The sequence below is a fragment of the Microchirus variegatus genome (assembly GCF_963457635.1).
Source record: "Microchirus variegatus genome assembly, chromosome: 10".
Lineage (NCBI taxonomy): Eukaryota > Metazoa > Chordata > Actinopteri > Pleuronectiformes > Soleidae > Microchirus > Microchirus variegatus.
Genome location: NC_139811.1, coordinates 25,183,410 through 25,209,493, shown reverse-complemented (window position 1 = coordinate 25,209,493; position 26,084 = coordinate 25,183,410). Strand labels below are relative to the sequence as shown.

At 41.4% G+C, this 26,084-nt stretch overlaps 1 protein-coding gene across 1 annotated transcript; it reads left to right on the top strand.

The window, feature by feature from the left end:
* The first annotated feature begins 6,142 nt into the window (after positions 1-6,142).
* On the top strand, positions 6,143-25,325 carry kank2 (KN motif and ankyrin repeat domains 2). The gene is made up of 12 exons (XM_083896639.1): positions 6,143-6,222; positions 12,173-12,255; positions 12,519-13,895; positions 15,131-15,325; positions 15,404-15,509; positions 15,809-16,456; positions 18,105-18,192; positions 19,081-19,300; positions 20,745-20,887; positions 21,913-22,113; positions 22,200-22,298; positions 23,482-25,325. The coding sequence occupies exons 2-12, from the start codon at positions 12,219-12,221 to the stop codon at positions 23,536-23,538; spliced, it is 3,171 nt and encodes a 1,056-aa protein (XP_083752765.1). The 5' UTR covers positions 6,143-6,222; positions 12,173-12,218; the 3' UTR covers positions 23,539-25,325.
* Positions 25,326-26,084: the final 759 nt, after the last annotated feature.

The following is a 26,084-nucleotide window of genomic DNA, read 5'->3' as shown; positions in this document are numbered from 1 at the left end:
TTCCTTCTCCCTGTTACTCTTTTCTCCTGTGCTGGGAGGAAGTGACTGGGTTGTTTCTGGATCCCGGGGGAATAGAGAGATGGAGCTGCCTTTCCTGTAACCCTTTCTTCATCAAACTGCTGCATAGAGATGAGGCAACAGGATATTAACTGTCAGCTCTACCTCTGGTACTGGTCAAAACCACTGGATCAGATATTGGAAAAGGAAAAAAATGAAATCTGATATGATTAGAATAAATACATATCATGTAAATGCTTCAGGTGAGGGCTGCAGAGGTATGCCGTTTCTATCATAGCTAAGTTCATCAGTGCAGATGTGTTATAACTTAGTTGTTTCCAAATGGCTTGAGTGCAAAAGTTCTGTCAAAGAATGGTGTTGAAACATAGCGTTGCTCATTTTTATAAGTGGCTCTACAGAAAGCCTGGCCCTTTTGTAGTGGTTACACTGCATATACCTGGGTATTATGTAAACTACACCTTGACTACTATGACTACATCCAGGAGACAGGATTTACAAGTAAGAGATAAAAATGTCAATACCTGACCCGGCTCACAAGTCATGATAAAAAAAAAAAGTGAGTCACACAGTTTTAATGGAAGATTAAAGTGGACCTAGACCGGAAGTTCCAATTAACAGATTTTAATAAGTAGCACTTAACATAAATAACAAAAACAATTGAGATACATTTTTCCAGGATAAGACGACAAACAATTTGGTCATCAGACAGACACATTTCCAATAAGGGATGGGATGATGCCACTTTTTTGTGTCCGATACCGATATCACTCCGATATATAACTCGAGTATCTACCAACACCAATAGATACTAAAATCCTAATATGCTTTTGCTGATATTTATTTTCATTTTTCATACCGCATATGATATATAGAATTTTTGGATTGTATTGGATGGTACATTTTTTATCTGTCCGGTATCTGATCCAGTGATTTTGGCCAGTATCAGACCAATACCAATACCGATTCCCATCCCTATGTCCTATGTAGAACGTGATTATGAACACGGGATCGATTGAACAGCTGTGTAGTCTAACATAATTGAAGAACAGGGATTTGGCGTCTGGGACGCTCCACAACACCCTGACGAGAAGTCTAGCATGTTTGATTTTCCTGCCTGCTGACATCTCCGACGACGTGCTACTGGACATGACAAACAGGAAAACAGATGCTCTGATGCAGTGTAATGAAGAAGGAATAGTGACCCCGAAAAATTGTTTTGTTGAGCTTTGGCAACAGCACCTTTGACTCCTCAAGAGACGGCCACGACAAAGTTAAAAACAAGAAAAGAAGGCGGAGGCACTTCCACAACCCGGTGACTAATGATTGACAACTCCTTGCCCCACCTCACTCAAGACCTATGAACTCACTCAGTGTTATGAACGACGAATGGTTGGAGTCACACTTGTAGTGTTGCCAGTCCCCCAAACAAGAATTCGTGGACATGGTGACCATCATGAATGACACAAATATTGTGTAATTTGATCCCGACATGTGAAAGAACGTGGTGCCAGAGACCTGCAGCCAGGTCTTAAGCTCCCAGTTGTGCTAATTAATATGCCCAGATACCTGCAAGTCAGACACACAAGAACCAGGAAAAACTCACATCTTCGATCATCCCTAGTTTAACAACATCATTTATCTGGTGATGTATGCACCACATGCTCATTTACTTTGAGCCATCATCAGAAAAAAAAAGTAGTCCGATTTATCATCGCAAATACAGACGATTTAAAAACAGCTCAATCATTTCTCTGTCACATCATCGCTGCCCTTACCTGAATAAATCAGCTTTAAAAGTTGCAGCTCAGTTTGTCTATATGTGTGGGAGTCTCCAGGCCTGGGAGTGTGTTCGGTGTGTGTGTGTGTGTGTGTGTGTGTGTGTGTGTGTGTGTGGTGTGATGAGGCTCTGTGTGTTTTCATCTGTGCTGCGTGGGAGTCGAGGGGAGTTGAAGTTGTAATCTTTGGCGTTTGTCTCGCTCATGTATTCGCCCGTCCTGCAGCCAAGCACAGGCTTCTGGCCCGAATGGTCCACATCACTCTCAGGTCGGTCTTAAATCCCTTTCCTGTGAGATGTTTCTGGCATTGATGTGTGAGATTTGATAATGTGATGAGGATGTATTCATTTGTACGTGCGTATGTGTGTTGCGATCAGTATATATTATATAAGCAGTTCTTCTGGAGGCTTAGGGGCGCTTTGAAAAATCCACACGTCAGCTCCGCTCCTTGTATTTCCACTTTCTGTCAGTGTGTTGGTCCTTAAACAGCACTTTATCAACTGTTTGTTTGTTTTGAGGCAAATGTCCTTGCCACACACTCTCACACACACACACACACACTGTCGCTCGCTCTCTCTCCCTCTCTGGGTTGCCCCTCCTTGCTTTATATTAGAACCAGCTGTGGAGCCAGAGGCTGAATGAATGGCTCTTTGTAATTTGGCCGTCGCTCCAGTCTTAAAGGTCTGTTTCTCCCCCACCTCACTGTCCCTCCCCCAGCCCCATGTTATTGGCATGACAACAATATGAAACAACGATTTGAACAACAGCGTGTCTTTTTATCATGTTATGCAAAAGGTTACAGTGTTTTCTGAGGCTGCGAGACCCTCCGACAAAATGTCCTCCTCTCATCTGCTCTCCTTCTCTTTCTCACACACACACACACACACACACACACACACATCAGCCTGACTCTTGAGCAGCTGCTGCCGAAGCATGAGAATCAGCAGACGTAAGTCATGCAGCTTATCTGGAAGACTGAAGACTGAAGTCTGTGTTTTCCTCGTGTTGGAGTCTTACAGTAATATAATTATTTTACGGCCCCGTTTCAAAACAAAGCTACAAATCATGCTGTAGAATGAAATATTACAAATACGGAGCAACAAGAGTTTACAAAGTTAAGAGAAGAACATTGTGATACAGAACAGGACTGAACATTTAAATGCTATTAAAAAAAAAAGCACAATTTGTATGTAACATGACTGGGTTTCTCACTGTGGTGTTGTTTAGGTCTCGTGTTGCCGGTGACATTCCCACGCTGCACACAGGAAGTGATTTGTTTCATGTTAAAGACAGATGGAGCCAGACTGTAAAGTGCTATTAAATTGAAGACAACTGCAGACCGGTTGGACTATGACAGAAAAGTTTCAGAAGTGAATTCTACTCCTTGTAAAAACCTGCTGGTTCAGCGGTTTGACACAATACACTCTCACCTTGTCCTGCCTCTGTGCTGCTGCTGTATACACAAACGCTCCCTCAGTCAGGTCTGATAGTATTGCATGGCAGTAGGGCTGAACAATTAATCGAAAATTTTATGAAAATCGTAATATGGCCTACTGCAATTTTCAAACTGCCAAATATGTGTCAAAATGTAATTTTAGAGTAATTATTGTCTTGATCTATACACATCTTTTTCAGACTAAAGAGAACATTTGTCTCTCACAGATTTGCACAAACATCACACAGTAATCAATTTAAATATGTTTTTGAATGAAAATGAGAATAATATGATATGATATATTATTCTCATTTTATGATTTTAAATGAATATTCTATATTATAGAATATTCATTTAAATCATTCAGCCTACAGAGCCTGTGTTCAATAGTGTTTCTCAGGGCCGGCCCAAGCCTCCATGGGGCCCTAAGCAAAATTTGATTTTGGGGTGCTCTGTTACTGCCAATAATAATGATTATTGATCATGCACACACCTACTATACTAAAGGTATTCTGTCACAAATACGAATACACTTGTGAAACTAAATGTGAGAAGTTTTTGTTCCGTGGAAGCAGACACCAGATTTGCAAACTTACAGAAAAATCTTTCAGTTAATGTGCACAATCTTTGGGGGGGGGGGGATTTCAAAATACACTCCTGTAATACAAAGATTTGACTTTTATATGTAAAAAACACAGTATTAAATACAAATAAAAAAAATAAATAAATAAATAACAAACAAATACTTAAATAATAATGTAAATCAACAGAGGCACCCGGAACAAGGTAATAAAAATGGTTTATAAATAAATTATAAAGTTAAATAATCACATCTGACAACTATGTAAAAACTGTGAAAAGGCTTTGGTAAAAATGGGGAGAAAAAACGGGGCCCTAAGCAGCGGCTTAGTTCACTTATGCCTTGGGCCGGCCCTGGTGTTTCTGTTCACAGTAACCTGAAGTTACGTACGGTATCTTTAAAGGAGAACGGGGAGTCTGATCTTCTCAGGCAAGTTGATCCAGTGAGAGAACCAGAGTAAAAAAAAAAAGCGAAATGACAATCCCCCTTGATCCTTTATTTTTAAAATATTTAAATGTTCAAAATAATTCTAAAATTACCTGAGAGACAACAATACACACACACACACACACAGTACACAACACCTAGCAACTGGATAATCACATCATTGATGCTGAATTGTCCCATGTTTTCCCCGTAACACACTATTTGTGTGTTTGATGACTAGAATTGGCTGTTCCCATCATGCTGGAGGGTGTGTGTGTGTTGTTTTTGTGGCGCTGCATTTGTGAGGCAAGAAAACACCAAACATTTCCCAATCAAGTGGCAGGGAGACTCCCAGCCTTGAATTGATTACAGAGGCTTGAACCGGAGAAAGGAATGAGGGTGGGTTTTTTTTGGGGTAAACAGCTGGAAGGGAAAGAGATACTCGGTGCATGGATTAGTCTTCATCCATGCTGCAGTGCGAGGAGGTCGGTCGTCCTCTGGCGTCTCACGAGGGTATATTGTTCGCATCCGGTTTGTCAGTCAAAACCCACAGGAATGCTTGACTGGCTTTTGCAACCTGTGTTTATAGTCTGTCAGGGGCCGCTCTTTTGTAACCTGTCATAACTCTGTTTTTGTCGCTGTGTCGACCAGAGATGAACACCTTTTAATGGGTAACTCCCTCTTCTGAGGCTGATGGTGCTTTTCCATTTGCAATGGTACCTGGTACCCAGTCGGTCACTGAATGGTCAGGGAGTGTCGTCACTGGAAGAGTCATGAATGACTTGCATTAATCTACAACATTAAAGCTCACATAGAGTGGTCCTGTTGCACATATATGTTAGTTATGGAGGTCTACTTACATACATTAACTTGTTTTTATGGTCAAAAACCTCCTAGTTGCTGTAAACGAGCCGAAAGAAATCCTCCTTTCTGACGATGTTCCTGAGTCGCGCTATTTCAGAGTGAACTCTCACCCCCAGAAGACAGAGTCTTGTGATTGGTCAGTACTATTCAGCACACCCGCTCTCAGAAGCACAGCTCCCCCCTCTGGAATGGTGGATGCAATGCTCCTCATTATCAAAACATTGTTTTAACAGTGTTTAAAAATAGCTTCTTCACGACTCCCCGCCGCAGTCCCTTTTATGACTTTGACCCGGAGTCAGACCCAGAGTCAGAAGACACTGTCGCTCGTGAAACACCTCCACAACGGACGTTATTCTTCTTCTGCGGTTCGATGTACGCAACCAGATGTGCCCGGACTAGTGCCCGGAGCAGGACGATCTGCTGTTTAGGAGAACCGGTGTTTACGTAACCGGACCAGGTTTTTTCAGGGATCTCACTGAGCCCGAGATTACAATAAAACACAGCGTTCTTGCCATTGGCTGAACTGTTTGTTTAGAACCTTCAGGGCTTCTTAAACAAGGTAATGACGCAGATACACACTAAAAAACAGCGTTTATTGGAACTTCCGGTCTAGGTCCGCTTTAAGCAAAGAAAATCTCAATAATTAACAGAGGAGTCTGGTGTATTTAGCGACAACACTGCTGAAAGCACAATCGGTTCAGTGGTATTTCAGTTCAGTTACTGTCTTTATGTCGTGTATATAAAAAAAAGGTCACGGCAATCCTGCCCACGTTAAGGACGTACTATGAAGAAATGGAAAACTAACCAAACCGTGTTGAGCAGTGCCATGCCGCATCGTGCCATGTCGTGTCGGGACTGTATAGTGGAAAAGCGCTATAACTTTGCCCAATGCCACATTTTTTTTAAAATGCAAAGACATGGGCTGAGAGACAGAGATGTGAGGATTGACCAATACTACTATTTGAACATTGGGCCCTGGATGACTTGTCTGTGCTCAGCTGTGGCGTCCAAAGTTCACGCTCCCTTGGTTCTCCCCCTGCAGGTGCTGCTGCTGCTGACTGTGACAGAGCGAGTGAGGAAGAGCCTGGGGAGGAGAGATCCCATCCTTGTGGTGCGAGCAGCTGGTATGAAGTGGAAAATAAATCCCTTTTTTTCCTAATTCACAAAACATCCCCGAGCTGGAGCAGAATAGCAATCGCCAAAGTTGGAGAGTCGGTGAAGCAGTGGAAAAAATTCATAAAGATCTTCTCTGAGTGGTGGGAAGAATTTCTGACTTAGCATTACTGAGGTTTAATCGTTTGTCATGGCAATAATAATTAGCTGATTCACTGAATGGAAGAGTTGAGTTTGATGAATGTGGTGAAGTGACCTGCAGAGTGAGGCCTGGCATTTTAGATTGCTCTCCAGGGTGGTCGCAGTCCTCTTGATTCTCCAAAGAATCTGCAGTGTATACAGACTGTAAATCCCCCCCCCCCCCTTTTTTTTTTTTTTTTGTAATCGCTCATATACTTGCCTGCAGAAACCTGGCTGTAATTCAATGATTCTTCCTTGTATGTACAACCTGGAGACAACTCAACTTCACTATCACAACCTTCTTGTAGAGTATCTAGAGCAGGGGTTCTCATCATAAGATCATAAGATTCTTGATTTTCACTTTAAAGGTACAATATGTAGTATTTATGGGTTTATATAACCCAAAATCCACTTTTTTATACATATTATGTGCTCCTGCATTGTCTAGTCGCTGTATAATAGTTTTTGTTTCATTTTCGTAGTGTTTCAAAAAGTCATGTAATATAACATGACCCCGGGCCGCAGTTGCATAGCCACTGTTAGCAGCGAGACGCCATGTTTCTACCGGAGCCTGTATAGACAAACGCGAGAGAACAAAACAAGCGTCTCTTTACTTGTAGCAGAAGTCCCGCCTCCACTCTCTCCGCTTCGTCTGCTACGGCCGCGGTAGCTCGCCCTCTCCCTCGTCTCACGAACCTCATCTGCTGACACGGAGAAAGACGACGAGGACGACATTTGACCAGCTGAGGATACCGTAGCGCTCAGGGAAGGGAGGGGGTGAGCAGAGCAGCAGGTCTTTGTTGTAAATTTCAGCCTCTCCTCTAGATGGCACTATAAACTACTTATTTCCCCTTTAAGAGTTTTTTTGTTTTGTTACATTAGTTTAACAGGTTCTCTGTTTCTGTATCTGTAAGTTATGAGAATAAGGCACTGCCCTTGATGTTTAAGATTTTATTTTAAAAAAGACAGTTACTGCAAAATAAAATTGTAAATCAGAATTTTTTTGAATTGGGATAATCCTGTTACAAAATATTCATGTCGTCCCATACCTGGTATAATGTTTCTTTGTTTTTTACACCAATTTAATTTTGCGATTTTGTTTTTTAATTCCAGCTTCAGTTAATTATTGTTTCTTTTCCAACATGTGAGCGTTAGGGCTGCAACTAATGATTATTTTTATAATCGATTCATCTGTTGATTATTTTTCTCTGATCATAATTCATCATTTTGTCCAAAAGAATGATCTAATTTTTATGATAATCTTTATTATATGGAGCAAAGAAACCAGAAAATATTCACATTTAAAAAGCAGAAAAATCAGAGAAACTTGTTTCTATTATAAAAACATTCAAACTGATTATCAATATAGTCAACAATTTATTTAGCCCTAGTGTGTGCTTTACACTTTTATTATTTTGTCATAGAATGTAGGTCATATATAGAACGTTAAATGACAGCCATTGCCATTTGCTAATGGGATTGTTTAAATTTTGCAATTTAAATTAAAAAACACATAATCATCCGGTCGGCCACATCATGTGATGCAGTTATTCTCCTGACAGTTTCCAGGACATACTGCAGACGTGTAATTTGTGCTGGATGACCTGCATCTTACCCCCGAGGGTTGTCTTAATCTTAATAGCAGGGAATGGAGGGAGTAAACCAGGCGATGGTAACTTCCTTCAGTGTGGTATGCAGCTGTACAGGGAGGTAAAGGGGGTTGAAGGACATTAGTCCAGGAGGAGGCTGGACAGATAGAGTCGCCTGAAGAATGAAAGTGCACACACACACACACACACACACACACACTGGTTTCTGTTCAGATGTCGCTTCAAAGGAACTCTGTCTGAGAGCTGAGGGAGGAAAAGTCGACCGCACCACAATCTTATGGGGAATATGTACACACTGGATAACACATCCAAAACACCCCATGAGCCACTGTTGGAGAAGCAGATGTTGCCGCACTCTGCTGTGGGCGTTCGTGGGGAGGAGGAATGGCACCATGGAGGAGCAGCGGCGAGGAGAAGGAGACATTTGAATTAGAGAATAATGACACGAGTGTGAGAGTGAAGATGTAATTTGAAAGAGGAGAAAACTCTATTTGGGAATTCAAAAGGTTTTGCCCGTGCCGTCCGTCATGTCTGAGTTGCTGAGATGTTTGGTCGCTAAACTTCAGACTCTAATTACATCTCATCAACTGTCCTCTGTCCTCAGCCGCTGTCCTCCACCCTCCCGCCTCTCTCACACACACACACAGGTTTATGCAGCTATCCTTTTGAGGACTTTGCATTGACTTAGAAAAGCGTTATCTCTAACTTTAACCATAACCAGATAAAGTCTAACCCAAATCTCAGCCCTAAACTTAACCACTTCCTCAGAAACGACCTTCTTCCTCATTGGGACCAGATTTCTGGTCTTCATGAGGACAACGGTCCTGACAGGGTCAGTGTTTATGCCAGAAAAGGTCCTCAAGAGGTAACAAATTCAAATACACTCACACTTTGACACAGACACATTCAGGCTGTCTCGTTGGCCTGTTCCATGTCCTGCTCTTACGTTCTCACACATGTATTCATACCCGCGCCTGTGGCATGCAGCACATAATCAGTCCAACACTTTCGCTCCATACTGGAAATAAACAGACTCTTACACGGTGCTGTCTGTGAAGGCAGCGAGCCAAAACCTTCCCTCTTTAATGTTTTTGTGGAACAGAGCCAGATCAGTAAAAGATAAATAAATAAGTCTGTAAGCATGTGCTTCTATCCTCTTGTCCAGCAGCACTCCCTCACTTTTTCTTTCCCCCTGCAAATCTCCCATTTTTATGATCTTATAATTTACATCTTGGACGTTTGATGAATTAACTTTGTCTAGACTGATAGGGCTTTGCTCTATGTAACAGAAAAATATCAAATCTTGGAGACAGGAGTCGTTTTAAAGTAACTTTTTGCTGGACATCTTGGATGATAAAAAGCAGATTTCTGGTGATGTCGTCTTTTTAACTGACCTCAGTTTAGGCTTCAGTTGCTGACTATCATTAAAGTTGGCCTAGACAACATATTTTTTGTGTTATTGATCAATAGTTCCATAATTTAAATGGAGTTGTCAATAACAGGAGAGTTTAGAGAGAGATGGGGAGGAATGGACTTTTATGGCAGAAATAGTTTGACAAACATTGAAAACTCTAGCACATTAGTGCTAATAAACCCTGTTAAATTTCATCACTTGTGCAGGATCTACAGCGGTGTCCACTCCATATTTTTCGGTTATGTATAAACAGCTGAAATTAGTGATTGAGACCATTAAGTGAGAAGTAGGCTTTGGGGGGTTTGTGTGTAGGAAAGGCTTATCTCCAAACAATGCTGTGTTTACAGAAATGTAGTACGGGTACGGAAAAGGGAAAGATTGTATCGGAAAAGTTCTGTTTCCGTTGAGAATAAGGCCTCAATAATCATCTCTTTTTCAAGCAATCCACAGCTGACCTTTAAGTTACTTCACTTTTTACAGTGTGTTTGTGTGGGTTTTTTTTTGCCACAAATTAGTTTGAGGTTGTTAAAAAGGATTAGGTGTTGCTGAATATCGCAGTATTCCCATGTCTTGACAGCGTGCGTGCGTGTGTTTGTGCGTTTGTGTGCCAATCGTCGTATGAGTGGGTGATGAGGGGAGACAGATAAGGCCAAATCACACTGAGACATTAGAGGGACTGCAGGACTTCAGAAATACCAAGTCAGTTTAGTCAGTGTTTCCATGTGTCCTAGTTTTCACAAACGAACAAGCACTGACCAGGGTCACAAGACCGAGAGATACAGGGAGAGAGAGAGAGAGAGGGAGAGAGAGAGAGAGCGAGAGAGAGGAGACTTGAGAATGTCCTAAAAAGAATTAAAGTGTAGGTTTGCCGTCCAGACCTCTGATCTTAGCCCGTCAAAGTCTCAAAAGTGTGCTGACGTTTCAGTCGACTAAATCTGTGGACGGCTTAAACATTACTGTACATCCTCAGTTCCCACAAAGTGATGACCTAGAAAGTTAATCTTTATCCCGAGCAACTCGGGTCTCTACAAACTTTCTCTCTGTGTGTGAAAAAGGGGAAGAGAAAAAAAGAGCACCAGTCTTTTGTTTATGAAGCATTCACATGCATTACCTCTGCTTTGAAAAATGCACTGGAGTATATTGTTGGCAGTTCACTGTGCTTTCTTTGTTAAAGTAATGAGCGAGTGAGTGTGGAAGGAAAGCAAGAGGCAGAGAGAGTGAGTGACCAGCTGAAACCTCCTGATCGTCAGCTGATGTTGAGCCGAGCACCAGAAAAGCATAAAGAGAGGAAAAAATAGAGATGGAGCGAGAGAGAGAGAGTGTGTGTGTGTCAACCCTGATTTGAGAGGAGAAGTTTGCGAGCACGAATGATTCCTAATAAGGTTGTAACTGGCAGTCTCAAACCTCTGTCCTGGATTCAGCTGCCAGGAAAGTTCTTCTCTTTAGAGCAGAAACAAACACACACAATCTACTGTGACCGAAAAACGAACGGGTAAAATTAGAGACGGAAGGGGGGGGGGGGTAGTTTAAGGAAGGAAGGAAGGAGGGTGCAGACGTGGACAAAATATTTTTTGCAACTATTTGCTAAACCGTAATATGAAGAAGAAAAGTTATAAGTTATGGCTCAAATTCGAGCCACATGTTTTTAGGCGCTCACATCTGTCCACACAGGGGCGCTGCAACAGGCAAAGAGGGCGGGAGGGTGGGTCGGTGTATGGTTGAATGTGTGGGGGGGTTTTTCCTGAAATTTTACGATCTGTCATGTAGGCGAGACAATAATGAGGTCATTTTTGGAAATCCCCTTGTGAGGCCGCATGCCACTAACTCTCTACTAAAAGATTTGTATTTTTAGAGCGACAACATGTAACCTTGAGGTTAACGTGTTTCATGAAGTTAAAAAAAGACAGTGAAGGGGGAATTACTTGCTTTTGGTCTGGTGTTGGGGGGCCCTGGGTCACTTTTAACGTAGGGCCCCTGAAATTCCTTGAACTGCTGCTCTATTTGAAAGGTCTAATGCACAGTGGTCCCCAAACTACGGCCCGGGGGCCGCATACGGCCCACTTCCACATTTGGCCCGGCCCCCTGAACAATACCAGAGACCATTATGATTTTTTTTCTATGAAGAACCCAGAGAGGGTTATATATATATATATATATATATATATATATATATATATATATATATATTATTATTATTATTGTATTATTATATTATATTAATGTATAATATATTATATTATTATATTATATTATTAACCAAATAACCCTCTCTGTCATTAATGAAATAAATAGTGTTATAATATATTTCCTGACTTTATTTTTTTCTATGAAGAACCCAGAGAGGGTTATATATATGTATGTATATGTATATATATATATATATATATATATATATATATATATATATATATATATATATATATTAGTATTATTATTATTATATTAATTTATTATATATAGATATATATAGGCACCCCTGTGATCGTCACACTTTTTCTGTTACAAACTGACTCCGGCTCCCATCAGAGAATGGAAAAGTTATGTGGCCCCTCACAGGAAAAAGTTTGGGGACCCCTGGTCTAATGTGTAACATTTAGGAAGTGTCTGTTGGCAGAAATGGAAAGTATCACCCTGAAATATGTTCATATAATTGTGTAATCACTGGACCTGGACTTGCTTTTTTTCCACTTTGGACCTTTAAGAACAATCCACTATGCCTGATCATAATTAATGAAACATGTGTTTGTGTCTCCGTAGGTGAGAGTTGGTGGATGAGCATTTGAAAACCAGCCACAGGCTCATAATGGCTCAGGTGCTGCATATGGACCCTGGCTTCCCAGGTCTTTATTTTTCCTTCTAAAGCTCAACATAATAATGTAGTTATTTGGAAAAGTTATTTGGAAAACAATCATTGTTGTTGTTGTCTCAACGCCGAAGAGATAAAGTTTTAATGAAGTGCTTTGTTCCACTTTGTGCCTAATTTAGAGGTGGTTTAATGCATAAATACTCAGAAGCCCAGAGTTTGAAGCTCCTTTTCTGAAGTCTGAGCCCAAGATTAGACGCAGATTTCCCTTTGTTTAAAGTTGATTTCCTTCCTCCTCAGGGAAACTCAACCCACCTGCTCCCTCTTCTCTGCACGGCAAAGAACAGGAGGCACCTTACTCAGTGGAGACCCCCTATGGTTACCGTCTGGACCTGGACTTCCTCAAATATGTAAATGACATAGAGAAGGGAAACACTATCAAGAAGGTTCCTGTCCAGCGCCGGCCGCGCTATGGCTCGCTGCCCCGTGGTTACGGCTATACCGGCTCCTGGTGGACGTCCACAGAGTCTTTGTGCTCCAACACCAGCATGGACAGCAGACACTCCTCCTTCTCCTACTGTGCTCCAGGCTTCCACACGTCGCAGAGGCCAAACTTCAGCACGGCCCGCGTGGAGAAGACCCTGCTGGACGCACGCAGGAAGCTAGAAGAGGAGAAAGAAGGACGTAGATACTCCAATCTGGGCAGCATGCACAGCAGTGTTGCCGGCTCCAACACCTCCATCAGCAGTGCACACAGCTTCAACCGGGCCCAAGGTGGGGGAGGATCTTTCACTCCAATGAGTTCCGGCCTGTCCACGCCAGTGACACCAACACCAGCACACCTGCAGCATGTCAGGGAGCAGATGGCGGCAGCGCTCAGGAAGATTCGAGAGCTGGAGGAGCAGGTGAAGACCATCCCGGTGCTACAGGTGAAAATCTCTGTGCTGCAGGAAGAGAAGCGGCAGCTCAGCGTCCAGCTGAAGAGCCAGAAGTTCCTGGGCCACACTCTGGGTTTCAGTCGAGGTCGTCCCCGAGGAGAGCTCTACATCGACATCCCCGAAGAAGAACTGAGCATTGGAGTGAAGAGCGGCAACAAATCAGCGGAGCCACTGTCTCCCACCACACCCGAGGCCTCCAAACAAGACTCCGGGTGCGAGATCGAGGACACAGTGATTGTTGGTGGAGCCCGACCAGATGCAAAGCGGGAAGTGCGCACCATCGGAGTTGGACCAGAGGACTCGAGGGGCAGCCGTCAGGTGGGAGTCGGGGTTCGGGAGCAGGACCTGGGGCTGCTGCCAGAGACAGAGGTTCTCAGAAACCAAGTGGGTCAGCTAGAGGGGAAGCTACAGAGGACATTGGAGGAGCTGCAGACTGCTCAGCAGCAGGTCACGTCAGTCCAGAAGTGTCCCCAGGCAGAACATCCGGTCATGGCGACCAGCATGGGCTGGCAGGAGCCACAGGGCAGCAGCCTGCACACTCTGGTCAGCTTCACACAGCAGCCGCAGCAGAGGGAACAGAGGACTGTGGGGATCCAGGTGTACACGTCGGAGCAGCCCACTGTGGTGGAGGTGGGAACGCTGCTCCGAGCAGAGACGTGCAGCTCCCCCTCGCTTCATCTAGCAGGTGGACGGTCAGAGAGCGGCCACAGAGAGGCCGCTGCAGGTCTGGATACAGCCGGTAAAGTATCAGAGTCTCCAGTTTATTACTTTTACCCAAACTCAAGCAGTTGTTTTGCCAAGTCGTTTCTTTATTCACAATGGACTGGACTATGGATCACTGACCTTATGATTGAATTCAATTACGATTATGTCAATGATTCGATTTTTCCATCCTCAATTATCTACAGTAACTTTTTTCATTTAACATTTGACCGATTTTTTGCCAAATTTGTCAATTATCATCATAAAATGTTGGATAATGAAAGATTGAGTTTTGCTCCTGAGTGAAACTTGAAGGGATCAGTTAATTGTGGTTCTAAAATTATTTGCAGACAGAAAACACTTCACAAATCTGAGGCATGTGTGTTTGTTTGGAGTGTGTTTTCATATTAAACAGAGAAATATTGCAGAAAATGATGTGGCAATATATATCGTTATTGAATACTTGCGTGTCCCTACAGTCAGATAAATATGAAATGTAAATGTTTGGTCCCAAAAACAACAAAACTAGTGCGTCTGCAGACGAGCTGCAAATTCTAGCACCTGGAAAATCATTAAGCAGTGTTAACGTGGCTTTAATATGTGCGATCACTGACTAATCCTCGATTTCCACATCACCATGCATCTCAGAAATTGTTATTCTCAGTGCAAAGAGAACAAAGAATATGCTTTGAAACAACACAGTAACAAGGAAACACGGCCAAAAAGACTTAAGTTAAGCTGAAATAGACAATGTTTTGTCTTAAACTTATCGTGAATAAATGGTATGTTGATTAAACTGTGTTTATGTTGGTCCCATATACAGTAAATCTTTCACTGTGTTTTTCTTTTTTGGCCACCGAGATGCGATTTTCACAGAATCAAAGGACCTTGTGTTATTCTGTAACCAAAACACTGCAGGGAATAATAGCATTCATCTGATATTTAATAAAACAGAAGTGTCTGTGTCTTCTGTGTACAGGCGTTTTTCTCCTGCTGCGTCTTTACAAAAGTAAACAAAAAGTTATCAATTACCCCATTAAGGGAAATTAGAATAAATGGAGGGAAAACTAATTGATATATTTGACATAGAAATAGAGGATATTTGTAAAACAGTGTATTCAGCATGAATCAGCAGCTCACTGACGCTCGGAAATAACTAAAAGCCAGACTTTTCATACTGTTGCATTTATTTTATTGTGTTGCGTTTGATTTGTATGTGTAAAATTAATAAACTGACCTTGTACTTATGTGTCACCACATACTCTGTCACAGATGTTCCCATCGAGTTGCCGATCGCCGTTACGTCCAAGCAGGTGCGCGACGTCCTGAGGAGCGAACTGTCCACGTCGGTGCCTGTAGCCAGTCCTGCCATCGTAGTTGGCACGACCATTAATCAGATTAGTTTGACGCAGACAAAAGGAGGAGAGACGCACCTGCGCACGAACACGACAGAAGCCACAAAAACTGGTAACCGTTTAAAACCCCACTCTAACTTCTCCTCACGTGTCTTGTGGCAGTTTCAGTGATTCCTGGTGTCTTTTGCAGCCTCGTCTCCTCAGTCCCTGAGGTCCATTATGAAGCGGAAAGCAGAAGGTGAACCAGGGTCTCCCTCCACTAAGAAAAACCTACAGTTTATTGGGGTCAACGGAGGGTAAGTGTCAGTAAACGCTGACTGTCAGTCAGTCATTTCCATCCACTTAGTGCTGCAGCAAGCAGCTTTCACTGGTTAGTCACTGGTGTTTCATCGAGCAGCAAAGTGCAAATGGTTATGGGGGTGTAAAAAGTTAATTTTAAGTCAATCAGTCACAGTACTTCAACACCGGTTGATCATGGTCAACAGTTTCTGGCATTTCGATTAATCAATTAGTAGAGAAATTAATTGTCCCGATGTCAGTCTTTTCTTCAAGCTGATGCCCCTTTCAGCCCCTAAATCATCTTCTCTTCTCACAGTTATGAATCCACTTCATCAGACGACAGCAGCAGCGAGAGTTCAGACGAGGGGAGCGACTCCAGTGAATATCACGAAGCGCGAGAAAAACTGCCAGAGGCCACAGTCCTGCACCAGCAGACATCCAGCACCGAGGTTCCTCAGCCACAGGAAACGAGCAACATCGTACCTCAGCAGGCAGTCCAACTACCAAGCGTCACTTCAGAAGCACAGCAGAGTCTCGACCAGTCTGCAACCGTAGACTCGTCACTGCCAGACAAAGTCTCTCAGTCACCAGCAACGGACACTGTTGTGCAGCAGGAATGTGCCTCACAGCCGCCGCCACCGGCCTCCACTGACCGCGCCCCGACTCCTCCGCGTCCAGCGATGTCTCCTGCTTCTGCAGAATCTGTCAGCCTGTCATCAGAGACGCTCACAGTCACCTCCATGTCGACGAGCTCTGAATCCACTCCCGAGCAGCAGAGCTCTGAAAACTCCACGGTCAATTCCTGTTCTTCTTCATCGATGTCCGTCACGACGACCTGTGAGGCCACTGTGCAACGGTGCGGTGTCCAATCGGAAACAAGCATCTCTTCCAGCCAATCGGACACAAAGCCAGCAGGTGACAGCGGCACGGATGATGGCACAGCAGCACCAGCCAAACAAGTCAGGTGAGCAGAACAGTTTGCTTGACAGGCTTCAAACTTGACAGGTGACTTATTAAGGACACCAGTGTGTGCAGTGCAGACTTTGACAGTGTTTGGATTGGATATCACTCTGTTTCTCTGCATTAACAAAATGTTTTTTTCATGCAAAAATAAAATGATTTTATTTTAATTGTTTTTCTGAATTAATGACATAACCTGGACATGTTTTTGGACTAGGTTTTTATTAGAAAATGATCTTGTTAGTTAATTTTTTTTAGCAAGTGACTTTTTCAGATTTCCAATGCTTTAATCCTTAGAAAGCACAGACTAGGTGATCCAGTCAAGACACAGAACCACACACGTGCCGTTTTTCAGATTCAGGGAATTTGGGATCTCACAGAAACTCGTGTGATTTAACGTCCATCCATCCATCCATTATCTACCGCTTTATCCTCCACCGGAGAGGATGCTGTGCCTATCTCAATGGGCGATAGGCGGCGTACAACCTGGACAGTTCGCCAGTCCATCACAGGGCCACATATAGAGACGAACAACCATTCACTCACACTCTCACACCTACTGTCAATTTAGAGTGACCAGTTTACCTAATCCCCATGTCTCATGTTTTTGGACTGTGGGAAGAAATCGGAGAACCCGGCAAAAACCCATGCACACACAGGGAGTACATGCAAACTCCTTGCAGAAAGGCCCTTGTTCCGAAGTTGTTCCAAACAGGGTCTTCTTGCTGCAAAGGCAGGAGTGCTAACCACTACACCAACCGTGAGGGTGATTTAACGTGACTTCAGAATATAAACAGACACGGACGGTTCTAATATAAAAGTATGCAACATCCGTTTCCTGGGCAACTCGCTCTCATTGGTTATTATGGGGTTCTGCTCATGCCCCGAATCGCTGTTCAGTTGTAAATATCAAAAGTGTTTAGTATTTATGATTTGATATTGTGACGACTATGATGCGTCTGATGACGTTAAAATCGTGTCTGTTAATCCCACACACTACAGGATAATTTGACCAGATAATCTATTCAAAATTAAATTAATTAAAGGGAAATCAGACTATAACGTGTATATGCAGCAGTACATGCATCAGAATAAACCATTTTGACTGTTTCAGAGTTGTACGGAAACGGTAGTCGGAGAAGTGTCACGTGCGTCTGGATTGAAAACAGATGCTGTTGTCGCACTTTGACCTCCTTTGTCACGTTTCTGGCTTTTGTTTTGTTTCAAAGAAAAAGGAACCCACATTATGTTTTTCACATGACATTACACACTGAGCAGTTTATACTGTCCTACAGTACAACCCTCAGTTGTTTTAAAGTCTCCAATAAGAAAACAATTTCGCTTCCAGACCGGGGTTTTACATCCGACCATTCGTGCCGTGTTTCTGTCCATATCCAAAATCAGAAAGAGGAAATACATCAGGCAGACAAGTGATAACCAAAGCAGGAAGTCATGATCCAAACAACTGTTTAACTGTCATTCCAAATGGGTCGTATTGGACAAGAGTTTTCGAAATGATGCGTTGACATGAAGTATTTTTATTCCTTTATACCTGTGTTATACCTTTATTTCTTAGGCGTACATGTCATTATTTATGTTCATGTAAACATACAGAGAGTGACGGCGTGTTTGTGTCCTCGTCTCTTTGTCAGACTGGAGCTGGGCGACGCCCTGATGTCGGCACTTGTTGCCCTGCAGAAAGCTCTGGGAGAACCCAACGCCTTCAGCCAACAAGGAGCAGTACGTGTTCAATTTAATCAACTTTGTTTTTTAAGCTACGCGGTCATTGTCAATGCTGCTTTTCAGGACACCCAGGAGTTAGTAATGAAAACTGATTTATCGTTAGCTCACACCAACAAAGTTTCTATCAGAGTTGTTGTAGCACTGAGCAAAATTGCCTCAGTCCAATATTTAGATAACTATAGAAAGAGATGGAGCAGTCAATCACATGACATGCCATCAAAATATGATGTTATACAGTTATAAGTTATACAGTAATGCAAAAAGTGAACTTTTGACATGTGAAACAGATTTTAGCTCATATTTTTACTATCTTTAAGCATATTTTTGGCTGATAGTCATAACATTTTGGAAAATGTTGGATGAATGTCCACAAACTGTATAACAAATGAATCTGTTTTAATAATTTATTTGTTAAGGGGAAAAGAAACCAGAAACCTGATCAATCAGAGAAACCTATTGTACTTATTGGAAGAAAACTGATTAATCGATTATGAAATTACTTGACAATTAATTTAGTACTTGATTAATAATTGTTTGATTGAGTAATAATTGCTAAGATAGATAGATAGATAGATAGATAGATAGATAGATAGATAGATAGATAGATAGATAGATAGATAGATAGATAGATAGATAGATAGATAGCTATATATAGATAGATAGATAGATAGATAGATAGATAATAGATAGATAGATAGATAGATAGATAGATAGATAGATAGATAGATAGATAGATAGATAGATAGATAGATAGATAGATAGATAGATAGATAGATAGATAGATAGATAGATAGATAGATAGACCCCGTTTTTAAATACAGTCACACTTCTGTCTCACACTGCTCAACTCTGAGCTTCGTCCTCATCATTGTCTCTGGCCTGTAGAGGGCGGCCTACACCACCGTGCTGCAGGAGTGGCTGCGCGTGTCCTGCCACAAATCCGCCGATACGGCCATCGTCAGGGCCCACATGGACGCCTTCGCCTCCGTCTCTCCTCAGCTGCTGGAGTTTGTGATCAACATGGCGGACGGCAACGGGAACACAGCGCTTCACTACACCGTCTCCCACTCCAACTTCCCCGTGGTGAAGCTGCTGCTGGACACGGGTGAGATAAAGCCTCAGTGTTGAACTTTTTGTTTGTAAATTGGTGTTCTTGTTGGTGTTCTTGTTGGTGTTCTGGTCTTTAGCAGAAATTATGGAACATTCTTTGTATGTTGTGTCCTTCGCCTGAAAAATTGCCAGACCTGATGGAGGGAGTTGCCGTTGCCTTTGTCCGTCTCAACATAAAACCAATCAACTAATCACTTCCTGTGTGCAGCCAGCTACAGCTAAATCCAGTGGTTCTCAAACCTTTTATAAGTACCACCTGAGAAAATATTGAGCTCTTGAAGTAACTCCATGTTTACCATTGCATACAACTGGTGATACACATACCACAGTTTGACAATCATGAGCTTAGTCGGCATTGTTTACATTGTATGAACTCATATGACAAACTGCTGTTTTAAGATTTTGATTAGATTACCTCAGCTCTATTTCCAATACTCTAATGCATTGGTTCCCAAAGTGCGGCCCAGGGGCCAATTGCGGCCCGCAGAAACATTTCTGGCGGCCCACATTGAATTACAATTGATAGTTTTAATCCAGGAGCTACTTAGCTTGTTAAATGTTTATTGGACATTACTGGATACAGACCAATAAGTGTAAACAAAAATACTGGGTATTTACCTGGTTTCTATATGGTGAATTTTAGTGTATTATTGTGTTATAAGCTGGTAATAAGCAGGTAGCTACAGCCCCCAATTACTAGCTATTTACCCAGTAAATATATGGTAACAGAAATGTGTTACTTGGTATTAACCTGTAATTAGAAGGTAAGAACAATGGCCAAAATACTTAAATTACATTATATTAAAGCTTATATTACTTAACGCTAAACTGTAGAACTGCAATCTGGTCATTAAAATGATTACAAATGGGATTTCTTTCTGGGTTTTTTTTTCTGGTTTTTTTCCTTTGATGGCCTTCAGTCCAATGTTGGGTTCCTAAATTGGCCCTCAGGTATCAAAACTTTGAGAACCCCTGCTCTAATGTATTAAAAATACTTTAATGGATTTGTTTAAAAGTAAAAGTTTTTAAAGGAACACTTCACCAAAAATATACAGTTTTTTTTTTTCTTTTACTCATTTTCAGAAATAAATGTGTCATGTGATCATCAAACGCTCCGAGACACACTTCCCATTGCCAACACAACAGAGGAAGATGGTGTTGAAAAGATAAAATAAAATTGACTATTAGATGTCAAAGTCACTTCCTTTAAAGAAAATAAGAAGTGTCATGAGTAAAGGATCTTCAATAAGAATATAATATTCCAGCACTGCAACAGAAAATGAAATCTCAAATCTCATACCCGTTACATTTATATAATCCTGATCCCATTGTGTCTCGGCTCGTGCCTGTTACTGATTGTGCTGCTGCTGCTGCTGCTGCTGCTGCTGCTGCTGTCGTTGTATGACCTGTCACACTGACGTCTCCATGTTTTCTGTCAGGTCTGTGTAACGCTGACAAACAGAACAAAGCAGGCTACACAGCGATCATGCTGACGGCGCTGGCTGCCTTCCACTCTGACAGTGACCTTCAGACCGTCCTGCAGCTGCTGCGCACAGGGGACGTGAACGCCAAGGCCAGCCAGGTGCGCTCTCTGCTGTTGCTTGGGTTCTATTACAGCTCCAATTTAATTGAATTTTAAGAATTCCCCTCTTTTAAAAAAAAAAATAAAAAAAAAAAATAAGTGTTTACAGGTGCTCAACAGATCAGATTATGTGACCTCATCTAACAGGCAGTATGTTTTTTTTTTTTTTTCACAATTTGTGCTGCTGCGAGTATAAATCACACTATTATATAATGAACAAATGTTTAACTGTCTCAATGCAACTGTTTTACCTTCCCCTGTTCATTGTATTTGCATTAACTGCGGAAACAAGTTATCAAATATTCTCCAGTCCAATAAAACACACATGTTGTTTATCATAACCTGCAGCGATTAATCAATTATTAATTCATTTTATCATGGATTAATCGGTTTGACAGTTTGAAAGCAGACTTTTCAGCTTCTTAAATGTGAATATTTTATTGTTTCTTTGCGCCATGCGACAACCATTTTCAAAATGTTCAACATTGTCTGACTTTAACTCTTAGAACACAGAGCATTCAGGCTGCTTTTTTCCCATTACTTTTTAAAAACATATATACAGAGGCTATAAGAATGTGCAATGTAGAATTTCTTATTTTATTATATTATATATTTATATTTTTTTTTTCAGCACATCCTATAGGAAATCTGATTAAATTATTGTTTCTTTTAATTTTCACCAACTATCAAAATAACAGGGGAATTTCAAAAAAATTCTAAAACAGTCTATTTTGTGACTGCTGCACAATTATCGCTTCTTCCGTTTTTAAAACAAATATATGTGATATAAAATGAATCATAACTTTTCAACGCATAAGAAGACCAAAAAAGGCCTGAAGGTGTGATCTATAAACAAACACCCCCAGGATGTCCATATAAGGAGTTGCGTATTATTGCCATGGCAATTTACTAAGTGTTAATCAAGAAAATAATTGTTAGTTGCAGCTAACTACTACTCTGCATATACACAGGCAGATAAAAACACAGATTACATTGAATGTTGTGATGAATGTGTTTTTCTGCAGGCCGGTCAGACTGCACTGATGCTGGCGGTCAGCCACGGTCGCGGTGACATGGTGCGGGCGCTGCTGTCCTGTGGGGCTCAGGTCAACGTGCGCGACGACGACGGCTCCACAGCGCTCATGTGTGCCTGTGAACACGGTCACGTGGATATTGTGCGTCAGCTACTGTCGGTGCCAGGCTGTGACGCCACTCTCACTGATAATGTAGGACATTTGAAAATGAAATTCCTGCTCTCCTCTTCTTAGTTTGTCGTCGACTCAACATCAGGCATCTGTTGGTTTCTCCACAGGACGGAAGTACGGCGCTGTCCATCGCCCTGGAGGCCAGCCAGAACGACATCGCTGTGCTTTTGTACGCTCACCTAAACTTCGCAAAGCCTCCTTCACCTGTGAGTTCTCTGACGCATGCTTATTCTTTACAGAAGTCATCTTTCATCAATGAGAAGAGAAATCTGTCCAACAAGAGGAAGAGCTTCTCCTCAGTTTATCCACTTATGTTTGCCTTAGTAGTACTAGCCAGATTAGCTCTGTTTCCTTGTAAAAAATGTCTCTAAAACCTGAGCTTCAATGTCTACTAAATGACTGATTTCTCAGCCTCTGTAGCAGATAAAGGAACACAATTCAAAAAGTATTTGAGAGCTCACACCTGTGGCTTTTCTGTGAAATTTAGTTTATTTAGATACAAAAATTTAAAATTACAGTGAATAACTATTATTAATTAAAAAACAGTAAGAAAATAAAGTAATATCAACTTGTGTCAGTGCCTTGATTTAGTCCTGATGGAGTGAAGAACAAGAACAGCATGTAATGACTGTAACAGTCTGCTTCACATGTGACGGTGATGATGTTTACAGCGCTGTGGCATCTGCAGGTAAATCCACTGTCAGCCCTGGTGCACGTTTGTAAACACTCCGTCGATTACGGTGGTATTTATCGTCATTATCGCCGACCTCGTCGTCTTCAAACATAATTACGTCTTAACCATAAATCCCGGTCGATTTGTTCAGCGCGTTCGAAGTTATCAGCGATGACGTCATCGAAGACGAAACTCATCAAAATCACTGCCTTCAGAAATCTCTGCGCTGTCAAAGTCCTCCATGTTCGCACGAAGTAATTTCAAAACACTGTCGCGAGGAACCCTGATACCCCCGAAAATTGACGTATTCGCTTCACCGGCGTAGAATAAAACGCGCAGCCGCTCTCCCGGCGTCAATGGGTTAAAGCAACGTATTCTTAAAAAATACTTTACAGTCACCAAACATTTGTTTGCATTGTGACCAATAATGCAAACAAAATCCAGCAAAAGTCACACTACAAATTTTCCTGGCAGCCCCAAAACCATGACACAGTGACACAGCAACAGAGATCCCTGACACAGCAAGATTAATGGAGATCCATCGCTCAGCAATAGAGATCAACACATGTCCATTACACAGCAACAGAGATCCCTGACTCAGCAACACCCATTTTAGTCAGACAAATAAACAATGCAAGTATGTAGTTCATTTGTGTGGCACCATCATTTTCCTGAATTTCTCTTTTCTAATACCTTGTTCATGTCCTTCTGTCTAGGTTTCACCTAGGTCTCCTCTCTTGGGATCCTCACCTCCCTCTGGTGAAATGAAATAAAAACCACACTCGCGCTACGGCCAACAACCCACTGCAACGTCTGCATTTTACTGTCACATTTCCACTGTGTCGTTTAGAAAACAAACATTCTCCCTGTGTATGTGTGTGTACGTGTGTGTGTTTGCTCTCACCCTCCATAATCTAAGCACAAGGTCACAAAGTGTGGACTGTTTTCTGTCTGTGTGGTTCAGACAGTTTTTAAGCTGCAAACGCACAGCGATCAGTTTATACACAGTTCATTACACACGTGTTTATTTCATAACAATCTCATAACAGTTGCTTCATCATTTTTAATCTGTGTATGGTCATTTTGTGTGTGAGTCCTTCACAGTCATTTGGAATAACAAAAGCCACGCCCCTTACTGGATAAGTGTCCTTGCATTAGCAAAGTCATTGGTGCTACAAAACTGTAACACCAACATCAATATTTATACATGAGATTTATTTACACAAGAGTATTTTTGATATTTTTTTTAAGTCAAACTCCAAGGATTATGATTTTTTGTTTTATTAACGACACGTCTTTTAAACAATTTTCCCAAAGAATGTTATTTCTCTTTTATTTTCCGTGCCACTGTATATGATGCTAATGTCAGCGTATCGCATTCACATAAAATCATTTTTCACATTTTTTTCAGGGTGAGTTTGTACGATATTATTTGCTTTCAATTCAGCGATCAAGACGGGTGAGCTTCTCCGCCATCACATTCACTCTGAAAAACTGAGAGAAATCTCATAAAAATGATTTTAGGTGAATGCAATACTCTCTCATAGATGCTAACATCAATGTGGAGAAAGACACGGGTTAGCTGTTGTTCTCTGAAGTCTGCGGTACTTTTGCTCTTTGTACTTTTTATTTTATAAAATATTTTTGTTTTGGATGATTTTTAGGGAAAGATGGGAACGTGTCTGTGTTTGTAATATTAACAGATTTAATGACAAGACTGTTGAGTAGCGGCTGAAAGGCGCTGCGGCTGCCGCCACCTTCGCTGTGGTCGTGCTGGTGTGATGAGGATGACGATCGTGATGATGTCAGGAAACCTGGAAGTGGCAGATTGGGGGTGATGATAAGGACGTGCTGTGTCGTGTAAGATATGTATTTCAAAATAATATATGTCAGTATAAACTGATAGTTTTAACGTCTAAAATCTAAATTCCTTGAGTGCATAGGCTATTGATGTCAACATTTCTATTACTTTTCCCACATTTCTTAATCACTTTTAAGCAACTGATTGAATTTTTATACAATTTTCAATTAGTTTTCTTAATTTAAGTATCTAACTTTTTTATACAGTTGTTGTTGTTTTTAAGCTCACACCTACTTAATGTAATCGCACAGCTCTTTAGTTTATGTTTTATGGAGGTTTATCTGAAATTTAAGTTTTTCTTCTCAGCTAATTTGTTTGTTATGGGGAGAAAATAGATAAATAAATGTGGACCACACTGTTTCTGTTGCATTTGTTAAGTGCTGCTTTTTGTTTGAATGTAAACTGCCATCAAAAAACAGGAGAATATCCTCTAGAGGGCGCCTCAACACCAGCAGTTGATGAAGTCCTTATCTTGTGCTGAGATTTGCTGACTATTGACATCCACTACAATCCTTTCTGGGTCCAGAACCACCAACACAATGAAACTCTGTTTTTATCGTCAGTGTCTTCGTTGTTAAAGTTGTTTTCCAACATAGAGAAAACGGAATTTGTTGACAATCGGCCAAGAATATAAATGTATTTTAACACTAGAACTTTAAGACATTTTATTGGGTAATAACTTTAATAACTGTTGAAATAAATCCTATGCTAATGGTGATTGACAATTCCTGAATGTTTGTATTCTTTACTCTTGCAGTGTTGTTTTTGTTTGGGCAAAAAACTAAAAGCTGACAGTGCACTCATGGTTCTACATCCACTGGTTTGAGATACAAGATTTACTAAACTATGTATCCATCCATCTTCACCCGCTTTATCCTTCACACGAGGGTCGTGTGGGGTGTTTGTGCCCTAACTAAACTATATTATATGTGATTATATTCTTTCACTTTATTTCATGGAGAGAAAAACGGGTTTTGTTTTTTTGCTGATTTATTTATATATTTTCACAATTCTTAGAAACTCCAGCTCCCTCAGAATTTTTAAAAATATATAAATAAATCCCACTGCACAACTTTCTCTTACAGATATAAATACAGTGAAACAGAAAATAAAAAATGTCACCAGAATGTTGTATTTTTATATGGCGATAACACTATATGCAGTGTATGCATGTATATACATAAATTAAATTAAATTTAATGAACTTTATTTATATAGCACCTTTCATATAAAAATGTAGCACAAAGTGTTTTACATTAAAAGAAAAGAAAATGAAACAAACACCTTAAACATCCCCACTCCCCGCACTCTCATGTAACACACACACACACACACACACACACACGCTACACCGACACATAAGCAACCCCCCCCCCCCCATAATAAAATGGAGTATGGCTGAGCACTGATAGACCAAGTGAGGAAACACCAACCTATGGGAGCCATCCCCACCGAGAG